The sequence below is a fragment of the Phodopus roborovskii genome, unplaced genomic scaffold (genome assembly GCF_943737965.1).
Source record: "Phodopus roborovskii unplaced genomic scaffold, PHOROB, whole genome shotgun sequence".
Lineage (NCBI taxonomy): Eukaryota > Metazoa > Chordata > Mammalia > Rodentia > Cricetidae > Phodopus > Phodopus roborovskii.
In genome coordinates, this window is record NW_026126549.1 from 18,661,219 (window position 1) to 18,686,158 (window position 24,940).

At 37.5% G+C, this 24,940-nt stretch overlaps 1 protein-coding gene across 1 annotated transcript in view; it reads left to right on the plus strand.

Moving 5' to 3' along the window:
• Adamts19 (ADAM metallopeptidase with thrombospondin type 1 motif 19) overlaps positions 1-24,940 on the plus strand; it is a 178,977-nt gene that overhangs the window by 116,460 nt on the left and 37,577 nt on the right. Inside the window, exons 15-18 of the mRNA XM_051201008.1 lie at positions 3,365-3,485; positions 7,698-7,778; positions 19,492-19,649; positions 23,290-23,443. Coding sequence (XP_051056965.1) covers positions 3,365-3,485; positions 7,698-7,778; positions 19,492-19,649; positions 23,290-23,443 — 514 coding nt within the window. The remainder of the gene's footprint in view (positions 1-3,364; positions 3,486-7,697; positions 7,779-19,491; positions 19,650-23,289; positions 23,444-24,940) is intronic.

Here is a 24,940-nt window from a genome sequence, read left to right on the forward strand (position 1 = left end):
TCCTAGTGTCCTCCATCCCCTCTGGCTCCTCTACTCTTTACTCGATGGCGAACTCTCATTCAGATTCTCTCTCTGCATAGTGTTTGGTTGTGGCTCTTAGTAGCTGTTCCCATCTGCTGCCTGAGGAAAATTCTCTGATGATGACTGAATATAAGGCAGTGATATAAAAGTATCACAAAATATAATTGAATCATTTTCTTGATACTTTTTTTTTTTTTTTTTGGACCGTTTGGTTTTACCCTAAGTCTCTGGGCAATCTAGTCTCTAGTTCTTAGTTGCCCAAGCAGTGCTGGATATGGGTTTCTTCTCATAGAGTGGACTTTAAGTCAAACCAGACATTGTTTAGCTATTTCCACAAGTTCTGTGCCTCCATTGCCCTGGGGTATTTAGTAAGCAGGACAGACTGTAGGTCAAAAGTCTTCTGGCTGGGTTAGTTTTTACACTCCTACTTTGATAGCTGCAACATGCCTTCCCACACCAAAGCCACCAGTACATGTGAGAAAAGGCCCCATGGAAAAGGCACCAACTCCACTTCTCCGTGTTCAGTGAGTTGTATAGGTGTTGTCTTTGTCAATGGAGCTCCACTGTCAGTTTGTGGAGAGCAATTGTCTTCTCTTATCTTTTCAACAGCCTGGATTGTTTGGGGTTTCTATTGACTGCAACCCAGTCCAGCTGCTGGAAGCCTCACTTGGTGAAAAAAAAATGGCCAGTTAAGACTTAGTGTCCTCCATTATTAGGAGACCTTATTAGGTCTCCAATTATGATCATGTTCATATATTTAAGAAGTTCCCACTGCGCTAAGCTTCCATACTGTCCTTCAAACTCCCCTCAATTCCAGCTGGCTTACCCTACTTTCTCTCCCTCTACTCTATTTCTCCTCCCTACCCAATCCTCCCATTCCTATCCCCATCTCTCCAAGCCCACCCCTAAAATCTATTTTAGTTTCTCCTTCCAGAGAGATCTATTATTCCTTTTAAACCACTCCTCTATACCTTATCTCTCTGGGTCTATAGATTATAGCTTGATCATCATTTGCTTAATGCTTAATATCCCATTTAAATGGATACATGCTATACTTGTCTTTCTGAATCTGGGTTACTTAACTCAGTATGAATTTTTTTCTAGTTATATCCATTTGCCTGCAAATTTCAAGATGTCATTCTTTTAAACAGCTGAGTAATACTCCATTGTGTAAATATACCAGATTCTCTGTATCCATTCTCTGATTGAAGGGCATCTAGGTTGTATCCAGTTCCAGAGTATTGTGACTAAAACCACAATGAACATAGTTGAGCAATAAATGTCCTCATGATAGGATGGAGTATCCTTTGGGTATACCCCCAAGAGTGGTATAGCTGGATCTTATGGTAGATCAATTCACCCCCCCCCTTTTTTTTTTTTGAGGAACTACCATATTGATTTCCATAGTGTCTATACAATGGATGGATGTTCCCCTTTTTCAACATCCTCACCATCATGAACCTTCACTTGTATTATTAATCTTAGCTATTCTGACAGGTGCAAGATGGAATCTCAAACTAGTTTTGATTTGCATTTTCCTGGTGGCTTAGGATGTTGAACATTTCTGTAAGTGTTTCTCATCCATTTGCATATTTCCTATATTGGGTACTCTCTATTTAGATCTGTACCCCTGTTTTGAATTGGATTATTTGTTTCTTTATGTCTAGTTTCATGAATTCTTTCTGATAACCTGTGTCATTTGAAAGGAACTAATAGTTATCATTAAAAGTTGGGCATTGATTTCTGTTAGTTTGTTGATTTTATTGCTATATTCTTTAGATTTATTTATCACTTACCTAATGTTATCTTTACATTATTATCTCTTATACATGCTTATCATTGTTTCAATAATTCAGTTTCCTCAGAAGTACAGGATTAGTTGCTACACATTCTTCTAACCTGTCTTTACCATAGAATGTTTTTCTTAGTCTTTTGTTTATGATAGATATTATGGCCATAGTTTGTGTTGGAATCTTTAAAAACTTGGAGAATAATGATCCAAGTCCCTTCAGTGTCTTAAAATCTCCAATGAAAACTATGTTGAGCCTGCCTCATTTTTCTATGACTTGGCCTTTCTTGCAGCTTTCAAGACCTTTTCTTTGTTCTGTACATTCATTGTTTAGATTATTTTGACATGGGGAGTTTCTTTTCTAGACCTGTCTATTTGACATTCTGTGTGATTCCTGCAACATAAGCATCTCTTTCCTTAGACTGGGACATTTGCTCCTATGATTTTTGTTGAAAATAGTCTCTGGACATCTGACCAGGGTTTTGTGACCCTTTTTATACCTGTGATTCATTTAGTGTCCCATAGTTAATGCATGTTCTGTTCCTCTGATGTTTTTAGATTCACCTTTTTTTTTTTTTTTTTTGATTGAGTAATCAAATTCCTATACCTTGTCTTTAAGCCCCAATATTCCCTCTTCCATTTGACCCATTCTATTGGTGAGGCTTTCTTCTGAGTTTTTTTTTTTTTTTTTTAAATCTGGCTTACTGAAAAGCTTTTATTCATAACCTTTATCCCTTTATTAAAATGTATTTTATATGTGCAATTGTTTTCCCTATTTTATTCAGTTATTTTTATTCTCATGGTCTTCATTCTGACCTTTATTCATATCCTCTTTATATTTCTGAACATATTCATAACTGCTCTTTTGAAATAATTGTATTCGGTATCATGTCAGTTTTTCTCAAGGAATATTAATATTAGAGTACTAGTTTTTGGAGGGACTATGCTTTCTTGGCTATTTGGTTTTTGTGATTTTGTTATGGGACCTAGGTCCCTGAAGTTAGATCATTGGTAATGTACTTTGTTACGGATATCTGTTCCAACTTTTGTAGAGTGGGCATTTGAATCTCAGTTTGCTGTTATTTAAATTTGTCTGCTTTTAGACCAACTGGTTGATACTCCGCTTTCAGCCTTTGGTCCATGCAGTGTTGAAATGCATCTAGAGTATCAGATGTGATCCTAGGCTGGCTAGGTAGGGGCAGTGTATGAACACAGGAGCTAACCTTACATGGAATGGCCAGGTTCTCACTGAAGATTCCCAGAAATCTGTGAAGGCTCACAGGGTTCTATTAGTGGTTCTCAAGTAGCAGGGGCTATGTGTGTGTGTGTGTGTGTGTGTGTGTGTGTGTGTGTGTGTGTGTGTGTACGTGCGCGGGTGTTTCCTGGAGGAACTGTATAGGACTCTATGACTGGCCCTCCTGTGCTGCATTAATGACAGGGTGGAGAGTCACTACCTGGGAGAGGTACACAGAACTTTGTGTGGGCTTTTACAGCCAGGGCTGCAGGCCCAGGAGAATACTGCAACTTTTGATATATTCCCTTCTTTTCTTACAGAAAGCTGGTTGTGATGGCTTATTGGGGTCTCTGGCCAGGGAAGATCATTGTGGCATATGCAATGGCAATGGAAAATCATGCAAAGTCATTAAAGGCGACTTTAATCACACAAGAGGGGCAGGTAATTGTTCTTTATTTTTCATACTTAACAAACTGTAGTATGGACAAAAATTAGATTAAATTGGATTTAGAGATTGCAGTTCTCATTTGTTGATTGAAGACATTTTCAGTGATATTTATGATGACATACAATATGTGTGATATGAGCCAGGAACTTGAACACACTTATTTCTCAATAATGAAAACATGAAGTCATGTGTTGTGCATTCTAGAAGTTAAAGCAGGAAGAGCGTAATCTAATTTGCATCAGCTTATGTTACCAGGCTCCTAAAATGCTTATTAGCCAATGCAAGCATGTCTAACAAAAATAGTGATTTGCAATAGCTTGAAGCAAACATTGAGAATATTAGTTTTCAGAGTTTAAGCCTTCCATTACCTTTTTAATAATGATTTTACTAAATTTTAAGAGGAAAACTTTTTGAAAGCTGAAATCTGAACCAATAGTATAGCATGGTGGAAATCAGAACAGGAGTGGACAAATGTGGGGCATATTACAAATACATTATAGAAAGAACCCCCTACTGTCTTCTTTTCTCTTCTGCAAATGCACACTCAGGAGATCTGAGGATGAGAAATGAGTATCAAAGATCTTTGCTGTGTGAGCCTAAAGTTCCTCACCACAGAAAATGATAGTGCCTCCACTGAATTGTCATGACCCACAAGTACTTTATACATACACATGTGAACACACAAATGCATATATATAAACACACACACACACACACACACACACATATATATATACACACATATATATATGCATACGTACACATATATTACTGTATATCAAGTTCTCAAGTTTACTGGGAAAAAGCAATATTTTCTGTACTTCTTCAACTACTTTCCTGGACATATTATCTGGTGGACCATGATGTATGACTATTTAGATGTCTTTTATTATTTATTTAGGTGTATGTATAAACGTGTGTGTGTTTCTGAGTGTGCTGTGTGTGTGTGTGTGTGTGTGTGTGTGTGTGTTGGGGGGTGTTGACACAGGCTAGAAGAGCGTGTTTGAATGCCTGCAGCTGGAGTTACAGGTAATTGTGAGCTGTCTGAACAGGGTGCTTGGATCCAAACTTGGGTCTTATGAAAGAGGAAGCAAGGAGCTCTCATGTTCTCAATCATCTCTCCAGCCTCTGTTTGTGACTGTTTTCACCACCATCATTGATGTGCTTGCATTAACATTTCATTTAAGTTCTCTAGTTTCAAAAAGCTCTGATGATAAATTAAGAATTAGTGATAGTGTGAGGAACAATCAGTTCATGTTGGACAATCAAGGAAAACTGAAGTCATTTCAAGTAAGGGGGTCGTTTTGGAAGGAAAGTCAGATGAAACTTTGTGTGCTTAAACACACGTGTTCCTTTTGCTCTGCTCTAACAGAGTAAGATAAGCAGCTGAATCTTCCAGCACTCATTTAGAAGAGACAAGGTGCACACAGTTGAAATACAGCCTCAACTTGTCAGTTACAGAATTGTTAATGAAATAACCCGCCAGCCGTTCCCACAGTTATAACAAGGGACATCTTAAAGAATTTCGATTATGATCTCAAAGAGCAAGGATATATCATAGCACCATGTTTCTAAAGAACATTTACACAGTTGGTATACATGTGACCCATGCCCTGAAAGATGCCGATGCACACCGAGCGTCCAGCTCTGTATTTGGTGATAATAATGCTTCATTTTCCCACAGAAACACCACTGAAATCTCTGTGACACTTTTCATTCTGACTGCTGGGATGTAGACAGATTTTTTTCCTGTTAATTGCTCTCAAAGCCTTTTATTTAAATGCCATATTACAATCTGTCATATAAACTACTGGTACCTAAACTATTAGGAATATCCCTGCATGATGTTGTCCTTGTCTGTTCCCCAGGATCACCTGCCAAATAGCTCCTTTCCTTTCCTGAATTAAGGTAATAAGTTTCTAATGGTTGCAAAGCTATTTCCCACAGCAACATAGTTCTGTCAATGTGGATCTAGCTACCTCCTCTTAGTTTTGCTAGATGAACAGTGGTTGAATGTTAGGATCACTGAAAAAGCCATGTGTTCTATCCTTATGACTCCTTCGGTGATTCTTGCTGTGGTTCATTGTGTGGTGAGCCTTGTTGAGATGTTTGTTATTCTTTATCAGTTCTGAACAGTTGGGAATTATACATTCATTTGGATTCCTTTTTTCCATTACATTTCAAATTCAATGAGGAAAAATACGGTGGCCTTTTCTGTCTATCACTCCATTCTCAGTTAGTATCATCCTGAAAACTCGATTGCTGTTTGTTTACTTAATACTGAAGCATTAAGAAATGTTGAAGCATTTATATTACTTAGGAATTCATGTTTTTAAAAAAGTTTTGTGAGTTCTTAGTTCTATGACACACTCCATCTAGTTATGATTTTAGGAATGCTGTCTTCATTTCTCTTAAGACTCCTTTATCACCACAGTTAATGAACTTCCCAGAATTTCTTAAGGGATTCTCAGGCTTTTTACGCAGATGGCCATGCACACTCTAGATTCTGTGTGAGTAGCACATGTACAGATGCATGTGGGTTTGCTCAGTCCCCGTGGTCTGTGTGGTGTTTGTTAAATCATTTCTGTTGGAGCTAAAAAATAAACATGGGAGGTATTACTTTTCCCTTAGTATATTTCTTGCATCGTTCATTGAGACTTGTCTAGCCAAGCACTAGCTTCTTAAAGGACTAAATGATAGCTGGTATGTTTGGCTTGTTGAGACGTGATATGTACCTGGTAAACAATAAGAAGAACATGGATGTTAAATCGTGACTCTGTGTGTAAGAAAACGAATATACTGGTTTAAGTTACAAAAGTGTGCTCTTCGAATTTTTAATTGTTTGATTGATTCCTACAGGAGCTGGCGAGTCATGGTCTCATGTAATTTATTTTATAGAATGGCAACTGTGCATCATAGCAGAAAATGGAGAGTGAGATAAGGCATTGTGACAGTGCAATGCAGGTTGGGTAGCCATTCTTGAAAATTATCGATAAAATGTTCTAAATTTTAGAGTTGTTTAATGTAGTGAATATTTGTATATAAATTGCCAGTTGACTATCAATAATCTCAAACTCTAAAATCTCTGGTGCTTGCTGGCCAGCCAGTCTCACTGGATGAGTGAGCTCCAGATTTAATAAATGTCTCCATCTCAAAATTATAAGGTAAAGAGTGACTGAGGAAGACACATAAAGTCAACCTCTGACCTATGTATGTAGGTGCATATGTGTACACAGACACACACACACACACAGAGCACATGCCTTTATTTTATCCTTGCCACAAGATAGACTATACATTACTTTTTTACTTATGCTGAGCAACTAATCTTTTTTAAGAATTACAATAGTTAATAGACAGGAGAAAACATTGAAATCATCTCTTTGCCTTTTTAAAGCCTCAAGTCAGATATCAGTTAGATACATGAATTTGCACAGAATGTTTAAAAAGTCATGTTAATTTTAGAAGAACAATTAAGCTAAAACTAGGCAACTAGGCTTCTTTATCACTGATCTTCACTAAGTGGAACCTCTATTCCTTCTTTTCCTGCATATTCTCTCATTTTATTCCATTCCTTTAAGTATCATATACATGACCATAGCTGGAAAATTTTTTCTGAGGACATTCGATTGTGACCACCCCCCCCCCTGCTTTTTTTTTTTTTTTTTTTTTTTAATCTTTGTGACACCTGCGGAGGTGACAGCAGACCTCTTGCTGTGGCCCTACACCTGACTTACTTCTCTCCAGCTTCACTGTCTAATCCTTCTGTTCATCTCCCAGGGAACCTTGTTCTCTCTTCCTGAGTTGAGGCGCCCCAGGGACAGTTCCAGACCAACTGTGTTGTCCCTGGTGCTTTTCTTCTCTGCTTTTTCTAGCTTGAAGAATTGCCAGAGCATAATTTCCCGGGGTGATTTTAGTTTGTCCTATTGAGTCTGTCTGTGGGTAGGGGAGCTGTGCCGTTGGGCTTCATGTACTGCAGGGTGCTCCATGCAGTACAATCACCTTCTCAGTAGACATCTATGCTCAGTCTTTCCAAGAAACTTCACCTGAAATCATGGCGGCTGTATAATGATGCATTTTCCCTCCACAGCCTTTGAAACATGGTAGCTGTAACTAAAACCAAAGGCGTGGTGGGGTGGGGGGAACGAGTCAATTCGAAGAGTTTTATAAGAGCCCCAGATTCATGGCATGTCTTACTCTTACAGGTTATGTGGAAGTGTTGGTGATACCCGCTGGGGCAAGAAGAATCAAAGTCGTGGAGGGGAAGCCGGCACATAGCTACTTAGGTAACAGGTGCCACAGTCTCACAGGAGCTTAGTAGGAGCCCAGCTCACAGCTCTGGGATAAAGCTCTGTTTCTAGGTTCACTCTTGAACTTTTCAGAAAGTGTCTCTTCTAATATTAAGCAAGAGTTTCCCTTTCTCCAAGGAAGTCCAGGGACAAAAGCAATTTTGTTTTCTGTTGAAAGAGCATAAAATATTTCCAAATGGTAGTTCATGATAAAAGTCTAAAACACTCATTTAATGACTTTGTCATACTTTACTCCAAATAATGCAACCCATTAGCACACTTATTCCATGTGTATACATGTGTGTGTGCAAAAACATATTATTTCATGTGTGACTACACAGGTATTTGTTGTATGTAATAATTATTTTAGAAATAAGATATCTTGTTGCTCAAAAGAAGCCATGCACAGTTAAGAGGATTTGACTTGTGTTGAGATTCTCTGTCTTGCTTCACTCCAGGAAAACTCACCTATGGAAAGAAATATCTTTAAAAATTTAAGCATTGCTTTCAGGAAACACTAGATTGGATACTTTGATATAACTTTATTACATATTTTGTTATTGATTATTCACAAATTTCACATCATACATCACAGTCACACCCACCTCCCAGTCTTCCCAGGTCTACCCGTCCCCAACACACACACCTTATAACCTCACACATTCACACAAAAAAAGAGAGCTAGAAAGAAAGTCCCATGTGTGTTTTTCATATTTTAATTAGGTCAATCCGTCACTTTTTACTATAACAGAGAAAGTATCACAGATAGTGAAATTAAGTAGGATGAAGTCAGACGGGGGACCAAACAAAATTTGAACACTGAGCTTTAAATTATCATTTAAAAGTATCTTGGAACCTTTTCTTAAGAAAAGTGATGCCCTTATTATTCTTAACTTCGCAATAAATGTCACAAGAGGAAAACCCTTTGCACATAATGAACAAGCCTTCTTACATGATGTTTCTACTCTTCAGTATAAACACTTGTCTAGGCTTGTCTTTGAATTATTTTTCCAATTAGGATTTGCTTCCATAGGGGAGAACTTGTGAGGAAAAAAGACAGTAAAGAAACCCTTGATTATGTGCAATTCCCATTAGTTTGTTATTACATGTGTAAATTTTATCTGATTTACTTATTTTGGTTTTTAGTGTATTTAAGTACAAGAAGATCATCCTAAATCCAAATACCCAGTTTTGGAAGATAGAGGTGTTAGATGATTGAGACACATTCATTTAATAGATATCCACCTATCACACTTAATGTACTTTTTCTTTATTCCCAAGCTTCAACAATACATAGATGTCTCGGGTTTTTTTTTTTTTTTTTTCAATTCTATAGAATTTGAGCTGGTATGAGATTTAATAACTGGGCAAATGCAGCTAAATAAGACAGTTTTGCAAAGGAGACACCTTCATGCTACCTCTTCCATGTCCTCCAACTTTTTTTCTTTATTTTTCTGTCCACCTGCATAGATGCTATAGCTAACATATTCTTCAAGGTCATCAGAGGACTTTTTTTTAAACTCCATGGTCACATTATTTGGCATGTAAACAGTAGTTTGTTTCATCTTAGTTCCTTAAACCCTCTTCTTTTGGTGTCTAGTCCACAGCTCCTTTTTCTCGTTGGGTGCCCCCATTTACTGGTACCCTTAGCTGGACCCTGAACACAGTCTCCAAACATTCCCATATGTTGGGGCTTTGGACTAAAACCTTCTCTCTTGTTGGCTTTACTCTGTCCCCAGAGAATCTCTTTTGTAACTGGTCTTTCTTTGGGCCACTGGATTCCCAAACAATGAGACTTCTTGCTACATTTGAAAACTTAACCTTAGCTTGGGCTCGTTCTCCACTAACTTTTAAAACTTAAATTAACCTGTTTATATTAATCTATGTTTAATCTCCCCATCTTTGATTCCTTCCCAGAGTTCTTATCTCTGTTCAGAATCCTGCCTATTCTCTCCCGCCTAGCTATTGGCTATTCACCTGTTTAGTAAACCAATTAGAAGGTGCCTTGGCAGAGACACATCTTCCCAGTGTACAAAAAAAGTTTATCCCAAACACTCTTCTAGAACTGTTATATGTGTATTTGTTGGAAGTCATCAAAAATCTTTTTCAGTGACATAATTGATTTCTGCCCCTACCTGAATATTTTCTTTGCTTATTTTCTACACCATGACAAATATACTTCCCTATGGCTTTGTAACAGTTGACACAAACTTTAGTGCATAAAACAGCAGAAATAAATCTATCCTTCAGAGTTCTGGCATCCAGAAATCCAAAATCTATTTCAGTGGGCTAAATTAACATGTTACCATCATCTTTGGAAAAGCGTGGAAGGGTACCACTCAGTCCCCCTAGCTTCAAGTGCCAGCATTGCTTTGTTTGTGATGGCATCACACCACCAGCTGCTTCCATGGTCTGTTGCCTTTCCTTCAGTGTTTATATCTGCCTGAGTGGCCTCTTAGAATAACAGGCATGATAGGTTTTAGGACCTCCATCAGGCTGCAGGCCAATGTAATGTACCATACTAGGAAGTTCCCTTCATCTTCTCAGGCTACAAAGACAAAATACAAGAGACTAGAAAGTCTAAAATTTTTCAGTTTTGGGAGCTGGGCAAGCTATTGGTAGCTACATATACGCAATTTTTTGTTATTGCTACTGTTGTTATTAAAAGAACATCCAGTCCAAACTTGAATCTTATATCTGTCTTAAGTTCCTACTTTTAATTATTGTCAGTTCTCAAGATGGCATGTATTAATTTAAATAGCACAAATGCTACCCCAGAGATTCAGTAAGTTTTGCTGTACATGTTGTCATGTAACCAAGTGACTAATGTCCCCTTCTTTACTAAAGTAATGAAGAGTAAGTACAGGATGTAAGCAAGATGGCCAGCAGAATCAACCCATCAGTAGAGGACGAATGGGGAAAAGCAAGGGCTTCCAGAGACACTGAAGTAGTTGAACTGAAAGATTGAAATGTGGAGTGCTAGTAAGGATTCTAGGGTGACGTCTAGGTTTTGGTGAGGAGTGACAGAGATAACATGGATGAGGAAAAAGAGAAGTCACAATTTTAAGGACCCAGATTCTAAAGACCTGCCAGTGGATGCTCACAAGCCAGGCTTTCCAGGGCTCCTTTAGGTATAGGAAGGAAGCTGTAAGAGTCTTCAGAGGTGATAAATTTATGAAAATAGAACTTTGTCTGACTAATCATTCTTGAACAATTCAAATTGACATCAGACTATATATTATTGCATAGGAGATATGTCACTTCCCAATACAATTATCCTTCCCATTACTCTTTCTTTAAATTATATCCACCTACTATGGGCTTCTCTGAAGATTATAGCATTCTTTTGCTAATGATTGACCAGTGAGCCTAATGAGTAAACCATATGCTTTTATTTATAAAAACATTATAGATTATGACTTCAAAAAAAGAGAAAAAAAATCTCACAAAAGGCATCGAATCCAACTTTGTCTATAATTTCACACACGGGGCACTAGGGCAAATGTCTCACTAAAAATAATTTGAAGTTGGCAAAAGACAAAGCAGCCCTCCCTTTTAATAGTTACCTCTTAATTTAATTAGTTTAAAATGCTGCATCAAAGCACCACAGCCTAAGTGGGTTATAAACAATAGAATTTTCCTCTCTCTGTTCTTAAAGCCAGAAGTCGGAGTGCAGGAGACCAGCCCATTTGGGTTCTGAGGAGACCCTTTCAGGAGCTGGAAATCACTGGCCTCTGAGTCCTTACATGACAGAGAAAGAGGAAGCAAGGTCTCTCAGGGCTCTTACAAGAACACTAATCTCATTTATGAAGATGGTGCCCTAATCACCTCAGCCATCTCTAATTAAGTCCCTGACCCCACTTCCTAATCAAGTTACAGTGTGGAGTAGGGTTATAACATGGGAACTTAGAAGGCAAATATCAGCCTGTAACATATCTGAGCAAGAGGGAAAGTAAGAAGTCCTAAAAGGCCACAACTTCAGAGAGGACTAGAAGCCTTACTGAAGTATCTATCACTTGAACTCTTCATCCAGTAACTGAAGTCAGACTCTGAGAACCAGGGTCATGCTGTAGAGAATAAACAAAGCAAAGGATGCAACAACATAACCTCGTAGGAGGCTCCCACTTGATGTGGGACTTCAAAGGATTCCAAGTTTTGTGTGCTAGAAAGGCAGGAATGTAATTATACATGGGTGGAGAAAGGAAGAAGTGTCTACATTAACATTAGTCTGAGGCAGACACGGAAAAACAACTTCTCTGAGAATTTGCAAAGCAAAGCAAGCTCATATATGTGTTGCACCCACTTCATCTAACTTTGAAGCCACAGACCCTCAGGACCATTTTTCTTAATGCAGTATCCATATCACTGATATGTACTAATGGAAACACCTTCTCTAAGCAATCCCCCTTCAAACCAAACCTCAGATGGCTTCAGTAATTCAACAGATGAAATAATAAAAATAACCCAGAAAACAGAAAGAAAATTTACACTGTAAACCAAACACCACATTGAATAAGAATGTACAGAATCAATATACATTGTGTCACACACAGAAAGTATGAACAAAATTTCCTAAATAACGAGCTTATTTATCTTTTAAGGAAACCATTGAGAAAGTAAAGAGAAAAACTATGATCTCTTAGAGAATAATTTCACTTGGCTTCAAAAAGCGTTTATTCCAAGAATATATAAAAATGTAATTTTCTGAGTATTTATAAAGTCAAATAAGTATTTTTGATTAGTATAAAACAGTAATACATTTAGATATATTATCCATATGTGACACTTTTTAGTATATTTGATGAACCTTATATTTACTCTTTTGCCTAAACTATTTTGTCTAATTTAGTAACAGTTCTACTTTGATGGCTAAACATTGCAGTCTTATTTTTGGAAGGCCTTTTAATCTGTTTCATTTTTTTATATATGCCATATATTTTTATGAAACTCCCCACATAGATATTTCAAATGAGAATTTATATTTTCATATATTCTTTGATGGTTGAAATTGTTTTGGTAGTTGTTTTCTGCAGAGAATACTTTGTTTCATTTTCCTTCTCAAAATAGTTGGCTTTTCTGCTATTTTCTTATTGTACCATCTCCCAGGACAGGAATTGACTCTTAGTTCTACTACTGTTACCTTGTGTCTAATTTTTTTGATCAGTTTAAGTTTTATCAGTTATTTAGTCTTCAAATAGTGAACTCTTGGTGTAACTTGTTCCTTCCACTGTTAATTTATTTCTTCTTGATTCGCTCCTTTGTTGTTTTCTTCTATTTGTTTTGAATTTATTTGCTCCCTTGCCATAGGTAAGAACAGTAGAGCAGCTTTAGCTCTCTTCTTTCCTGCTATAACACTTTATAGCCACCAAAGCTTTAGCTGAATTCCACAGTTTATTTGCCTGTAACTCTTCGCCTAGAGATGGAATCTTGCAAGATTTCAACTGGTGTTGTCACTGTCCAGGTTTTATTTACACCGCCCCTTATTGGACAATGACAACACCAGTTGAAATCTTGCAAGATTCCATCTCTAGACGAAGAGTTATGTTTGAATAGATTTAATCTACAGTTACTTTGAGATACTTATTTAGGTTTCTATTAATTGTTTCCAGTATTAAGTTTTAGGATAAAGAAATATATTCATTCAGGTGTGAAATGAGGCTTGGTTTATGACCTTTAACGTAAAGGAGTTATTTTAAGATTTCCAGCTGCAGTCTTCATTGCCAGTACGATTCAAGTTTTCTACAAACTTACATATATTCCTTTTGTCTGATCAATTAGAGAAAGAGGGCTACAGCTTCCCTGTCATATGCAGAAACACTATCTCATATCACATTCCTCTGCTCTTGGTATCTTCTCTCCCCTTCCTCCATGATGTTCCCTTAACTTTAGGTTTAGATGCATCACGTGGTACTGGGCATCCAACAGTCAGTCTCTGTATTCTGAACATTTGGGATTTCTGTAATGGTTCCCATCTGCTGCAAAAACAGGCTTCATTGTTGAGGGACAAGAGCTACATTTTATGCAATTTTTAAAATGTTCACAAGTAACAATTTCTTCTTCTTTCTGGCTAGTCTAAAACTATGTTTTCCCAATCACTGTGTTGCCTGTGTGACTCTCTCTCTCTCTCTCTCTCTCTCTCTCTCTCTCTCTCTCTCTGTCTGTCTCTCTCTCTCTCTCTCTCTCTCTCTGTGTGTGTGTGTGTGTGTGTGTGTGTGTGTGTGTGTGTGTGTGTCTTTGTGTGTTTTGTATGTCTGTGTCTGTGTTTTCCTCCTGAGTTCCTTGTGATTTTTAAGACAAATTTTTTTGGAGATTTTTTTTAAAGAAAATTAAAATACTTTTAAACACAGTGCTTTCAGATCCTTTGTACATCCTCGTTCCCTTTTCTGGGATTCCAGTCACTCCAGTGTCATCCATATGGGACTTCCCACATAGCCACCATGCTTTGTTTGTGTCATCAGGTCTCCGTTCCCTGAGCTTTAGTTCCTCCCATGAATGTGCCTCTGTCTAATATGTTTTTAAGCATGCTCACTAAGTTCAGTATTTGGTATGTTTTCCGGCTCTAAGACATTTGATTGAATATTTTCCAGATCCCATTGCTTTCCAGTACCACATACCTTTTTATAAACGAATGTGCATGTTTAAAGGGTTAATGCATTAGTTCACTATCTGTAAGATTCTTTAATCTCATTTTATTCCTGATGCTTCCCTATAATAAGCCAATTTTGTGGTGATTACATCCCAGCAAGTTTTTAATTGGGTGGTGAAGATGATTAACAAAGCATGGATGAGTGGTGATGTTACATTTTCTTTATTACTGAGTCTAAACCTCATTTTGCTAAAGAGTTAATTTATATCAGGATCAGCTGCATATGTGGTTTTTTAAAAAATATATAATGTGGTTTTATTAAATCCATCCCTTTTTCACGTCCCTCCAAATTTCCTTACTCTCCACCACTATTCCTTCCTAAGGTTTGTGGACTTCTGTAAATCCCATCGAGTCCACTTGGTGTAAATGGGTGTAGGGCAAGAGAGGAACTGAAAGATTCTTAAAGTCAGATTAGTAGGTATCAATAGAGAAACAGCATTTTATGGACATTACAGGCTGTTGCACACTTGACCTCAGTAGTTATTTTTCCATGTAAAAATTCCAGCATGGATGCTGGAGGAGCTCATGAAGTTCCTCCACGAGCTGAGAAGCTATTGGTAATTGACAATTGCTGGGGAAGGGAAAGTAGGTTTTCTTAAGAGATGTGCACCACCAAGGGGCTTTCAATGCTCCTGTATTAGCACCCTTTATTCTGATTCAGAATATGTTACGTTTTATTTTTAAAAATTATTGAAAATAGATTCTTCTCTATTTTTTTGCAAGGAAGTAGTATATAATGGTATATTTTATTTTATAAGTTACAGTCTATCATTGAGGGAAGTCAAGGCAAGAATGTAAGGAACTTGAAGAGGAAACCAAAGTAGGAATGCTGTTTACCAGCTTGCTTGGCTACCATTCTTTTTTCTTTTTTCTTTTTTTTTTTTTTTTTTTTTTTTTTTTTTTTGATACAATTCTGTTGACCTGTTACTAGCATTTCTTATTAGATAGCTCTGTCTTAATTATTAACCCATTTCTATCAACCTAAGTACTTCCACGTGGTCTTATCTTACCGGAGAGAGGGGCTAGCATTCTGCTGTCTCCATCTTCCATCTTGGATCTCCTCCCTACCACTTCCTCTCTCCTCCTTGTCTCCTAGTCCCACCTGTCTTGCTTTCCTATTGGCCAACAGTGCTTTATTCATTAACCAATGAGAGAAACATTATTTACAGAATGACATCTCCCATCATCTCCTTTTTTCTGTCTAAAGTAAAATGAAGGGTTTTATCCTTAGCATAGCAAAATATATCACACAACAATTATCAAATAAGAATCACAGTAAACAATATTTAGTTCATTAACATTTAGTAAGATTTAAAGAAAATATTCTGTCATCTATCCTATCTTTGTGAGTCTAAAGTCTTAGATGTAACTTATCTTTGATCCTAACTAAGGAAACCTATAACCATAACTATCTGTCTTCAACTCCATCAAAGACCACAGAAGGATAATATATAAACTCTAGAAATGACAGAGACAACTCACTGCCTGGCCAGTCACCCAAAGTTCTTCTATAATGTTCCATCTTCAGCCATCTGGCAGACACCTCAGCAAAGCATGTAACTTTAAACTATCCACCTTATTGGCAATTTGCTAGTCATTTTTCTCTGTGACCTGTAGACTGTCTGGCAGACTCTTCCATGAAACAAGAACCCTGTAGCAATGTCCATCTTGTATCAACAGTCACTTTCCTGTGGGTCCTGCATGTCCAGTTTATATAGCATAAAGTCAAACAGTCCAGACAAGAGCAGTATCTTGCCATATTGGAAGTAAACTCCATAATGAGTTCCTTCGATGTCCATCTTCCTTTCTGATGCAGGTTGTATTGCCAGGAGCAGTTATGTCTCACTGTCAAAAAAAAAAAAAAAAAAAAAAAAAAAAAAAAACCCTAAATCATTTTACATGCCATATTCTGTAGGTCTTTGAAAGGTTTGAAGAATCCCTATCCATCTCAAATACATCTCTGTGTATCTTGAAAACCTAAGTAACTTAACTCTAAGTTTTGACTATCATAGGTAACTATTTATAATCTGTACTAATTTATACATTACATAAATGAGCTTTATAAACACAATACCTAAACAAGAGGAGAAATATACATATCACAAAATGACCTTAAATTTATATCAATAAATGAAAATCCATTCCAAAACAAAGTATTCATATCTATACCATAATTCCATTTTTAACTTTAAAAAGATTAGCTGTGGTCATTAACCATTTATAACCAACCCCATTTAAATAAAAACAAACATTTATAAACAATATTTGAGAATTTGGGCATCATTCTTTCCAAACTGCTTCCTGATGTTAGGAAAGTCATGGGGACTCCTAAGAAGAAGATGAAATCCTGGCTGTAGTCTGCAAGGCTGGCTTGTCCCAACTGTTTTGAATGTTGGGTAACCTGGGACTCTGTTTCAGGGGGTCAGGCTTGATCAAACCACATTAGTCTGGAATGAATCTGTAGCTTTTCATTTTCTGTGGAAACAAAATTAGAAATCCTTTTCCCCAGTAACCTGTCCTTAGACTTAAATTTTGGAGTCAGAGTATTTTTAAAATTATATAAATTGGATTAATCCAGCAGCATTTCTTTCTTTCTTTTTTTTGGGGGGGGGCCTGGTTTTAGTTTATTGAAAAAACAAAAATATCACTTTTTATAACAGAGAACTAAGTAGAGTGTTCTTGAAAGATGAAATGCAAACAGCTGATAAGCATTAGAATTCCTTTTTATTATTATTTTTATTTTTTTTTACTTTCCATGTTGATCCCAGTTCCCTCTCCCTCCCTCCCTCTGCCCCTCCCTCTTACCCTCTCTCCCCCCTCACATGCATCCTGACCACCCTCCCCTCCCATCCCCCCACCCCAATTCCCCATGTAGGGCAATGCCATCCAGGTGGGGTCATGTAAATCTGTCAAGTCATTTGAAGTAGGGACTAGGACTTTTCTCCTATCTCTAGATTAAGGGAGTATCCCTCCATGGGGGATGTGTCCACAAGATCCTTTTGTGCACCATCCTGGTACCACTGTCTGAGGTCCCTTAGACTGCTCAGTCCTTCTAGCTGAGACCCATATTCAGGGGGTCTAAGTCCCAAACTGGATTCCCAGCTATCAGTCTGGGGCCCATTAGCTCCTTTTGTCCAGATCAGCTGTCTCTATGTGTTTCTGCAACCTGGTCTTGTCCTCTCCCTCTGCATCTGGATTCTATTTCAACTCAGTGTTTAGTTGTGGGTGTTTGCTTCTGTTTCCAACAGGTACTAGATGAGAGCTCCATGATGGTGGATAAGTTAGTTGTTGATCTCTCTATCAGGGAAGGGCATTTATGGTAGCCTTTCCATGGTTGCTCAAATTGTTAGTTTGCAGCAGTCTTGTAGGTCTCTAGACCTTTCTTTAGGTTCAGTTTTTTCTTCAAACCAATAATGGCTCTCTCTTTTATGATCATTCTCTCTCCCCCCCCCCTCTCTCTCTCTCTCCTTTTCTATTCCTAAAATTGCCCGATCTCGTCTTTGTGTGTTTTAAAGTTTTGTTTGAATTGACTCAGGTTGCTTTGATATGAGGTCTGTTAAATCTTTATTTTTGTTTTTGTTGTTGTATTTAGCTTCTCCATATTCAAAAGCAACTCATCTTGGAATTACCTACCATTTGCATTTTGCTGCATACTTATTTGAACTGAAAAGTCTAAAAGTCCTTAGGTTCTTAGCAGTTGTTCTTTTCCCAGTTTTGGAGAGTCACACCCTATTTGTTTGAAGTTGCATATTCAGCTATAAGGTCAAAAGTCCCCTGTAAATGTTTTAGGAGTTTTTGTTTGTTTGTTTGTTTTTTGTTTTTTGTTTTGTTTTGTTTTGTTTTTGTTTGTTTGTTTGTTTTTAATTCACTGGTCTCCAGTCATCCAAAAAACAGATGCTGTCTTAGCCAATGTGAACTACATTCTTAGAACTCCATTCTTAGTACCTCCCCCTTTCCACAAAGCATACCCAGTCTGTGCCCTGCATAAGATCAACCTCCCAGTGGGCGATCAACCTCCCAGTGGGCCATCTGGTAAATATCCTCAGAAGACAGGCAAACAATCTTAGAGATTATACCAGCTTTGTTCTCCACCCCCAGTCATCCAAAATTTCTCCCCACATAGTCTAGTGAGAAGCAGAGAAGTTCCACTAATTGCCAGAAGCAACATTTTAAAGAAAATTATTTTTTAATGTAATGAAGTTAAACAAAAATAGTCAAGAAACACGATATGTCCTGCTTCTGAATGAAGTGACTCAAGCCAGTAAATTGGGTGGATTTGCATGTACATGTGTATGCCATTTTCTGGGAAATGTTTGACAGCCAAGATGTGAATAAATTTTGATTATCATATTCTATAAACTCCAAGAGGAGTTTTAAGGCATTCTTATTAGAAATTATCAGAAACCATGAATTGATCCTTTTAACCTGAGATATAAGCAAGGAACTGGGAAAATATTGATGCATGTGCAAACTTAGACAAAAGTATTTCTCAAAATATTTAATGCAAATTTACAAAAATATAAGCAAATGATAAACCTTATAAACATAGCCATTAATAGTTTTCCTCTTTTCCCCAAAAGCTTTAACATTGTCTAAGGTATGTCCATTTGTTGGTTGTAACGGACACTGGCAATGTTTGAGATATCTCCATCAATATATTTTACTTTCAATAAGGATTAACAGACATTAATCTCATGAAACTAAGGATGTGTGTGCCTGTTTAGCTTCCCTTTATGATATTTTATGATAAGAACTATTTTGTAGGGAAGATTGATGCCGTAAATTTCAGTACTTTCATAAGCTTGTTGCTTGTGTCTGCAGTAAATTTCAGTACTTTCATAAGCTTGTTGCTTGTGTCGCTGGAAGTACAAGCAGCAGAGTAGCTTTTGGTGGAGATAGAACAGATCATTGAAAATTCTTTTGACTTCAGTAGCAACAAGGCAAGTGACTGAAAATTTGTATCAAAGTAGGAAGATACACTGAATTCTTTTAACAAAATAAGGCCAAGATGATACCCATCAGTAGTGTTGTTCACACTCATTTTGTACTTCATCTTTTTTATAGCTCTTCGAGATGCTAGCAAACAGTCGATAAACAGTGACTGGAAGATAGAACATTCTGGAACATTCAATCTAGCTGGAACTACAGTCCATTACATAAGACGAGGCCTGTGGGAGAAGATCTCTGCCAAAGGTCCTACAACCACACCTTTACATCTCCTGGTAAGGGGAAGAAATTCAAGTAGTGTTGCAGAAAGCTTCTCATGGCAAAGAAATTGCTGAGCTCTCTTCTCTCCCCTCTCCACTTTCCTTCTTCACTCTCCCCTCTTTCCCCCTCCTTCTCTCCCTCTCCCTCCCTTCCCCCATCTGTTCTTAAAATCAGAATAGTCAGATCAGCATTTAAAATTGTTTAAGAGATATATTTGCAGGAACTCTAAAATACTTTAAATCATGGTACCTAGAAATAGTAATTGTTAAAAGTAGAGCAAGACGTTCTTGGGTATTAAAAAGCTGACAGTGGAAATCGATCACCACCAAGGAGTAAGGAACTCTTTCCCCCTAAAAGCATCACTTGCTAACCAGAATAGATATTCATCAAGACAGAGCCACAGCCTGGGGATTACAGCAAGCCAAGTCCACTTACTGGGACTCATCTGTGTCTGCAGAATGTACCTTTGATAACACATTTTTTTGAGAAGAGGAATTTGGTAAACACATCTTAAGAGAACTCTTAGTCTCCTTTCTGTGTTTCTCACTAGGTTAATGGATTACTCTAAACTCTGAACACTGCACAGTTTCATAGGTTGGAACTCGAATGCTCTTCACCATGTATCAAAAGCCTAAATGTGCATTAAGAGTGAAAGGGAAAGGACTGGGTTGCTGGGTTGTTCATGTGCTTTTTGTCAAGACACTGAGAGCTGATGGTTAAGTATTCAGATGAGTGACTGTACAGATGAGAAACTCTATAGAGGGAGTTTTTATTCAGTTGCCCAAAATTCAAAGACCTCAACACTTCTCTGCATGCCCAAGCACAGATAAACATTCAAACACAATGGACTCACTTGTTTGTAGTGGAGTGTGTCACATTATTTAACATCTTCACAGAAGATGAACTGGTCTTTCTTTAGCTATCAGTATCTCTATTACTTCAGAGAGCCAGCCGTGTGTGTGCTTTCTGTCCAGTGTAAATAACACATCCACTGGGCACTACAGATAGGAAGCTGACCAGGGGACTTTGCCTTTGATCGAAGCATTTAATCCACATGGTTGCACTGTGTAAGAAGGTTAAACAATATGTACAATGTTGTCAAACATGGTTTCATTTTCACTAAGACTTAGTGCTCAGATCTGTCTCTTCTGTATAAGTATTGAGTCATAAATATACATTGTCTCCTCACAGTTCCTTTATATGCTTTTTGATAATTTCAGTTAGAAAGTGGTCTCTGTCCTATGCTATCTAGAGAAAGAAACAAAAGTATCTATATCACGGGGAATATACTTCTTTAACTAAATACTATAACGTAACATCAATAGCAAGCAATTTCAATGATTTGATATTGAAAAACACTGACATATTTGCCTGCATTCTATAACCACATACATGAGTTTTAAACTAAAAAACAACACAAGACGGAGACATGTAACAGCCTCTGTTTACAGTCTGAAAGCAGCTCATGCCAGACCCTAGAGTCAGCGACTTTTCTTACAACAGAGCCCTTAATCTGACTAATAATTGCCAAGTCTTTTCCTGGAATTGTGGATCATAATTAGCTCAGTGAACTATGTCCAAAAGAAGGTATGTGTGTGACCTGGATTTATTTGGTAATCCAAAGGAAACTGTAATTCTAAGATATTTCTCCTTAATGACTATTGCAGATTGAAAACTGGTACTGACTTGAAAGGCGATGTCTTTGCTGCCATTCCTCAATATGTGCCCTTGACTGTAATATGCTCACACTTTCCTTTTGCAAAGGATTCTGCCCAAGTCAAATGATTTATAAAAGAGCTCTTGGTTCTGTGGCCAATCACTCAATTCTCAATGTGTTAGATGTTCAGTGTAGTTTGAAGTTCTATCCTTGAAAAGGGCAGCTCATGTGGGAAAACAGGACTGTTTTCCTATTATTAAAGAGTTATTGGTAATGATCATTTTGCTAAATTTAAAGTTACATGATAGTATTGTCATAACAATAAAAAATGCAAACTTGCACTCATTTTTAATTAGGTTGAAAGTAACTTATGATTGGCAACATCTGATGAAATATTTAAGCCAAAATCAGTACTGTGATGTAATATCACAGTACAGTAGGTTTCACATTTGAAAATGTAAAAAAAAAAAACAAAAAAGTATTAATTATATCATTGAGGTGATGGGCATAAAGTCAATATACAAATTGCATAATCCACACATCAAGTATGTTGTAAAACTTCTTTCAATATGTTGAACAAAACATGAAAGTAAGGAAAATTTAGTTGAAATGTTCATATTTAATCTTGGGCACATTTAAATGTCTTTGCAAGTTGTATTAACTCTGAATCACCTATTATTATAACTATTCTAGACAATGGTTAAATATTCATTATGCCTCCCAAACACATATTTTAAAGAAATATATATAAATTAATGTACCAACTATTTGTACAGATTATTAGATCATAGACATGACATACTTCATATAGTTATTTAACATATCTCATGAAAATTTTTCTAAAACACATACAAATTCATTTATTCTCCTTTGTTTAAAATATGTGCAAAGGCACATATATGTTATATATGATATATGTATATACTATGTATATTATATACATATATTACTTTGGTATAACATCCATGATGATCCCATTCTGACCTTGACATTGGATACCAGTGAAAACCAAAATGGCAGAGTGTAGGCTTAAAGTCATGCCCATTGACCCATTATAGTTTACTAAACTCTTTTGTGTAACTGTGCTGTTACCGTTCTAATTTTTATCTAAATTCATTTAAATATATACATTGCCCAAATTGTAAACATCCAGAGAACAAAAATATCACCCTTCTAATGATTCAGATGTTCACTGCCATTATTAGTAGTTATCTCCAGTCTCCATCCTTACCCTGTATCTTAGATAGGGTTTCTACTGTCATAAAACATCGTGACCAAAAGCAACATGACAAAAGGAAATGATTTAATTCAGCTTACAACTCTGCGGTCACACTCTATTGCTGAAGTGAAGAAGTGAACTTGGAGATTGGAACTGAATTCCAGGCCATGGAGGAGTGTTGCTTACTAGCTGGCTCCTCCTAACTTGCTCAACCTGCTTTCCTACATAACCAAGGAGCACCTGTCAGGGGGCCACCACCCACATCCATAATCAATCAAGAAAGCCCTATAGGCTTGCCTGAAGACCATTCTGGTGCAGATGTTTTCTCAAATGACTCTAGCTATGTCAAGTAGGCATAAAACTGGGAAACACACCCCATACTGTCTCAGTGACTTTCCTTCTTTTTTGTTTTTTGTCTTTTATAAGGGTGGAAACTCACCAGTTTATTTTATATCTTGACATCAGATGCATCACACATCTCTGCCCCTAGAACACATAAATACATCAAAATGGCATCATATGCATATATCGTGTTTTGGGAACTGGTCTACCAAATGTAAAGAAAATGATTGGGTATTCCTGGCTGCATTCAAGTGAGCTTTCATCATGATGTGTTTAGCTCACAGGTGATTCTCCAGTCGTGAAAACAAAACAAAACAAACAAAAAACCCCTGACATTTTTAAAACTAATGTCTGGCATATGTCAGTATATTTGTAGATCTTCTCAGTAAATGTACTCTGGTTTAAATCGTATTCCTTACCACTCTGTATGCCACAGGTACTTCTGTTTCAGGATCAGAGCTATGGTCTTCACTATGAATACACAGTTCCATCAGATCCACTTCCAGACAACCAGAGCTCTAAGGAGCCAGAGCCCCTCTTCATGTGGACACATGCAGGCTGGGAGGATTGCAACGCCACCTGTGGAGGAGGTGAAGAATTGTAAAACTCCAGTCTTTTCAAAACATCGAACCTGATTAACCACAGATAACTACAATAGATCTGAAATCTCTAATTTATAATTCCAGAGCCCATAAAGGTTTGGAAACTATGTTCTTTACAATCTGTGTGTGCTGGAGGAACATCTGAACTATTTCTTCCCCAAACTGAAAAGGCTACTTACTGCTATGTTGTTCTGTTTCCTGCCATGAGACTGGTTGTTATATTTATTAAATAGAGAGTAATGTGTTTGATTGTAGCACACAGTCTACTACTACTAGCATCTCAAAAAACTTTTAGCAAAGTAGCCAGGCGCTTTGAAAAAGTCAGAGAAACAACACCTTTCACAATAGACTCAACTCATAGAAAAATATCTTGCAGTAATTCTACCAAAGCAAGTGAAAGACTTGTGTGATTAAAAACAAAAACCAAAAAAAAAAAAAAAAAAAAAACTTTAAAACATGGAAGGAAGAAACGGAAGATGGTTTCAGAATACGGAAGTCTCTTATTCTCACGGACTGATAGGATTAATATAGTAGTAGAAATGGTCATCCTACCAAAAGCAACCTGAAACCATTGTAATCCCCATAAAAATTACAACATAATTAATTACAGAGCTTGAAAGGATAAGTTTTAGCTTCCCAGGGAACCACACCAAAACAGAACAAAAAAAGCAGCACAGATAAAACTATCCTGAATAATAAAAGAAACGCTGCATGCAAACATGCTAGTACTAAAATAAGACAATGAGGAGAATAAGCAGGGAGGGGAAGGTGAGAGGGAGGTGTTCCCTAAGCTAGATTTTCAGACAAGCCCTCCGCAGAAGTCATGCTGAGTCACACTCTAAGGGGGCATGCTGGCTGCAGCTGGGGTGTGGAGCAGAGGTGAAGGGAAGCAAGTGTAGCGCAGGATGTGTAGTACTGCATGCTGCCCTCCTTCTGTGGGAGATAGGTATATAAAGGGGGTGTTCCAGTGTGGGGACTGAGTGTCTTCAGGTGTAAGCCTACCTCTCTCTGTTCCTCAGATGAAATAGAGCAAAGGGGTAGGTGAAACACTGTAGCAATGACGGGAACAGATTAACCAGGTCCCTTAGCAGCAGGGGAGGAGGAGAAGGGATGGATCCCGCTGCTGGGCTTGGATCCCGCTGCTGGGCTAGATGCAAAGCTTGAGAGTCAGGGTGACCAACATGGTTTTTCCAAATGCCAGGATGCAGTCATCATTAATTACAAAGGAAAGCCTGAAATGCCAGGATTAGGAGGAATTAAGGGCTTCAACCGAAGTTAGAGGTGCCCGTGGGTCTAAATGTGATGTCAAGTATGCAGCTGGGGATGTAAGTCTGATGTGGGAGAGGGAATATTAATTTGTTCATATGCAACATCTGGATGATGTAATAAAATTGATGGAATAGGAGGAGCCACCCATAGGGTGTCTGATGATAGAGAGAAGGCTGTTAGAAGAACGACATTTGGGAAGCTCTACCATTGAGAGTT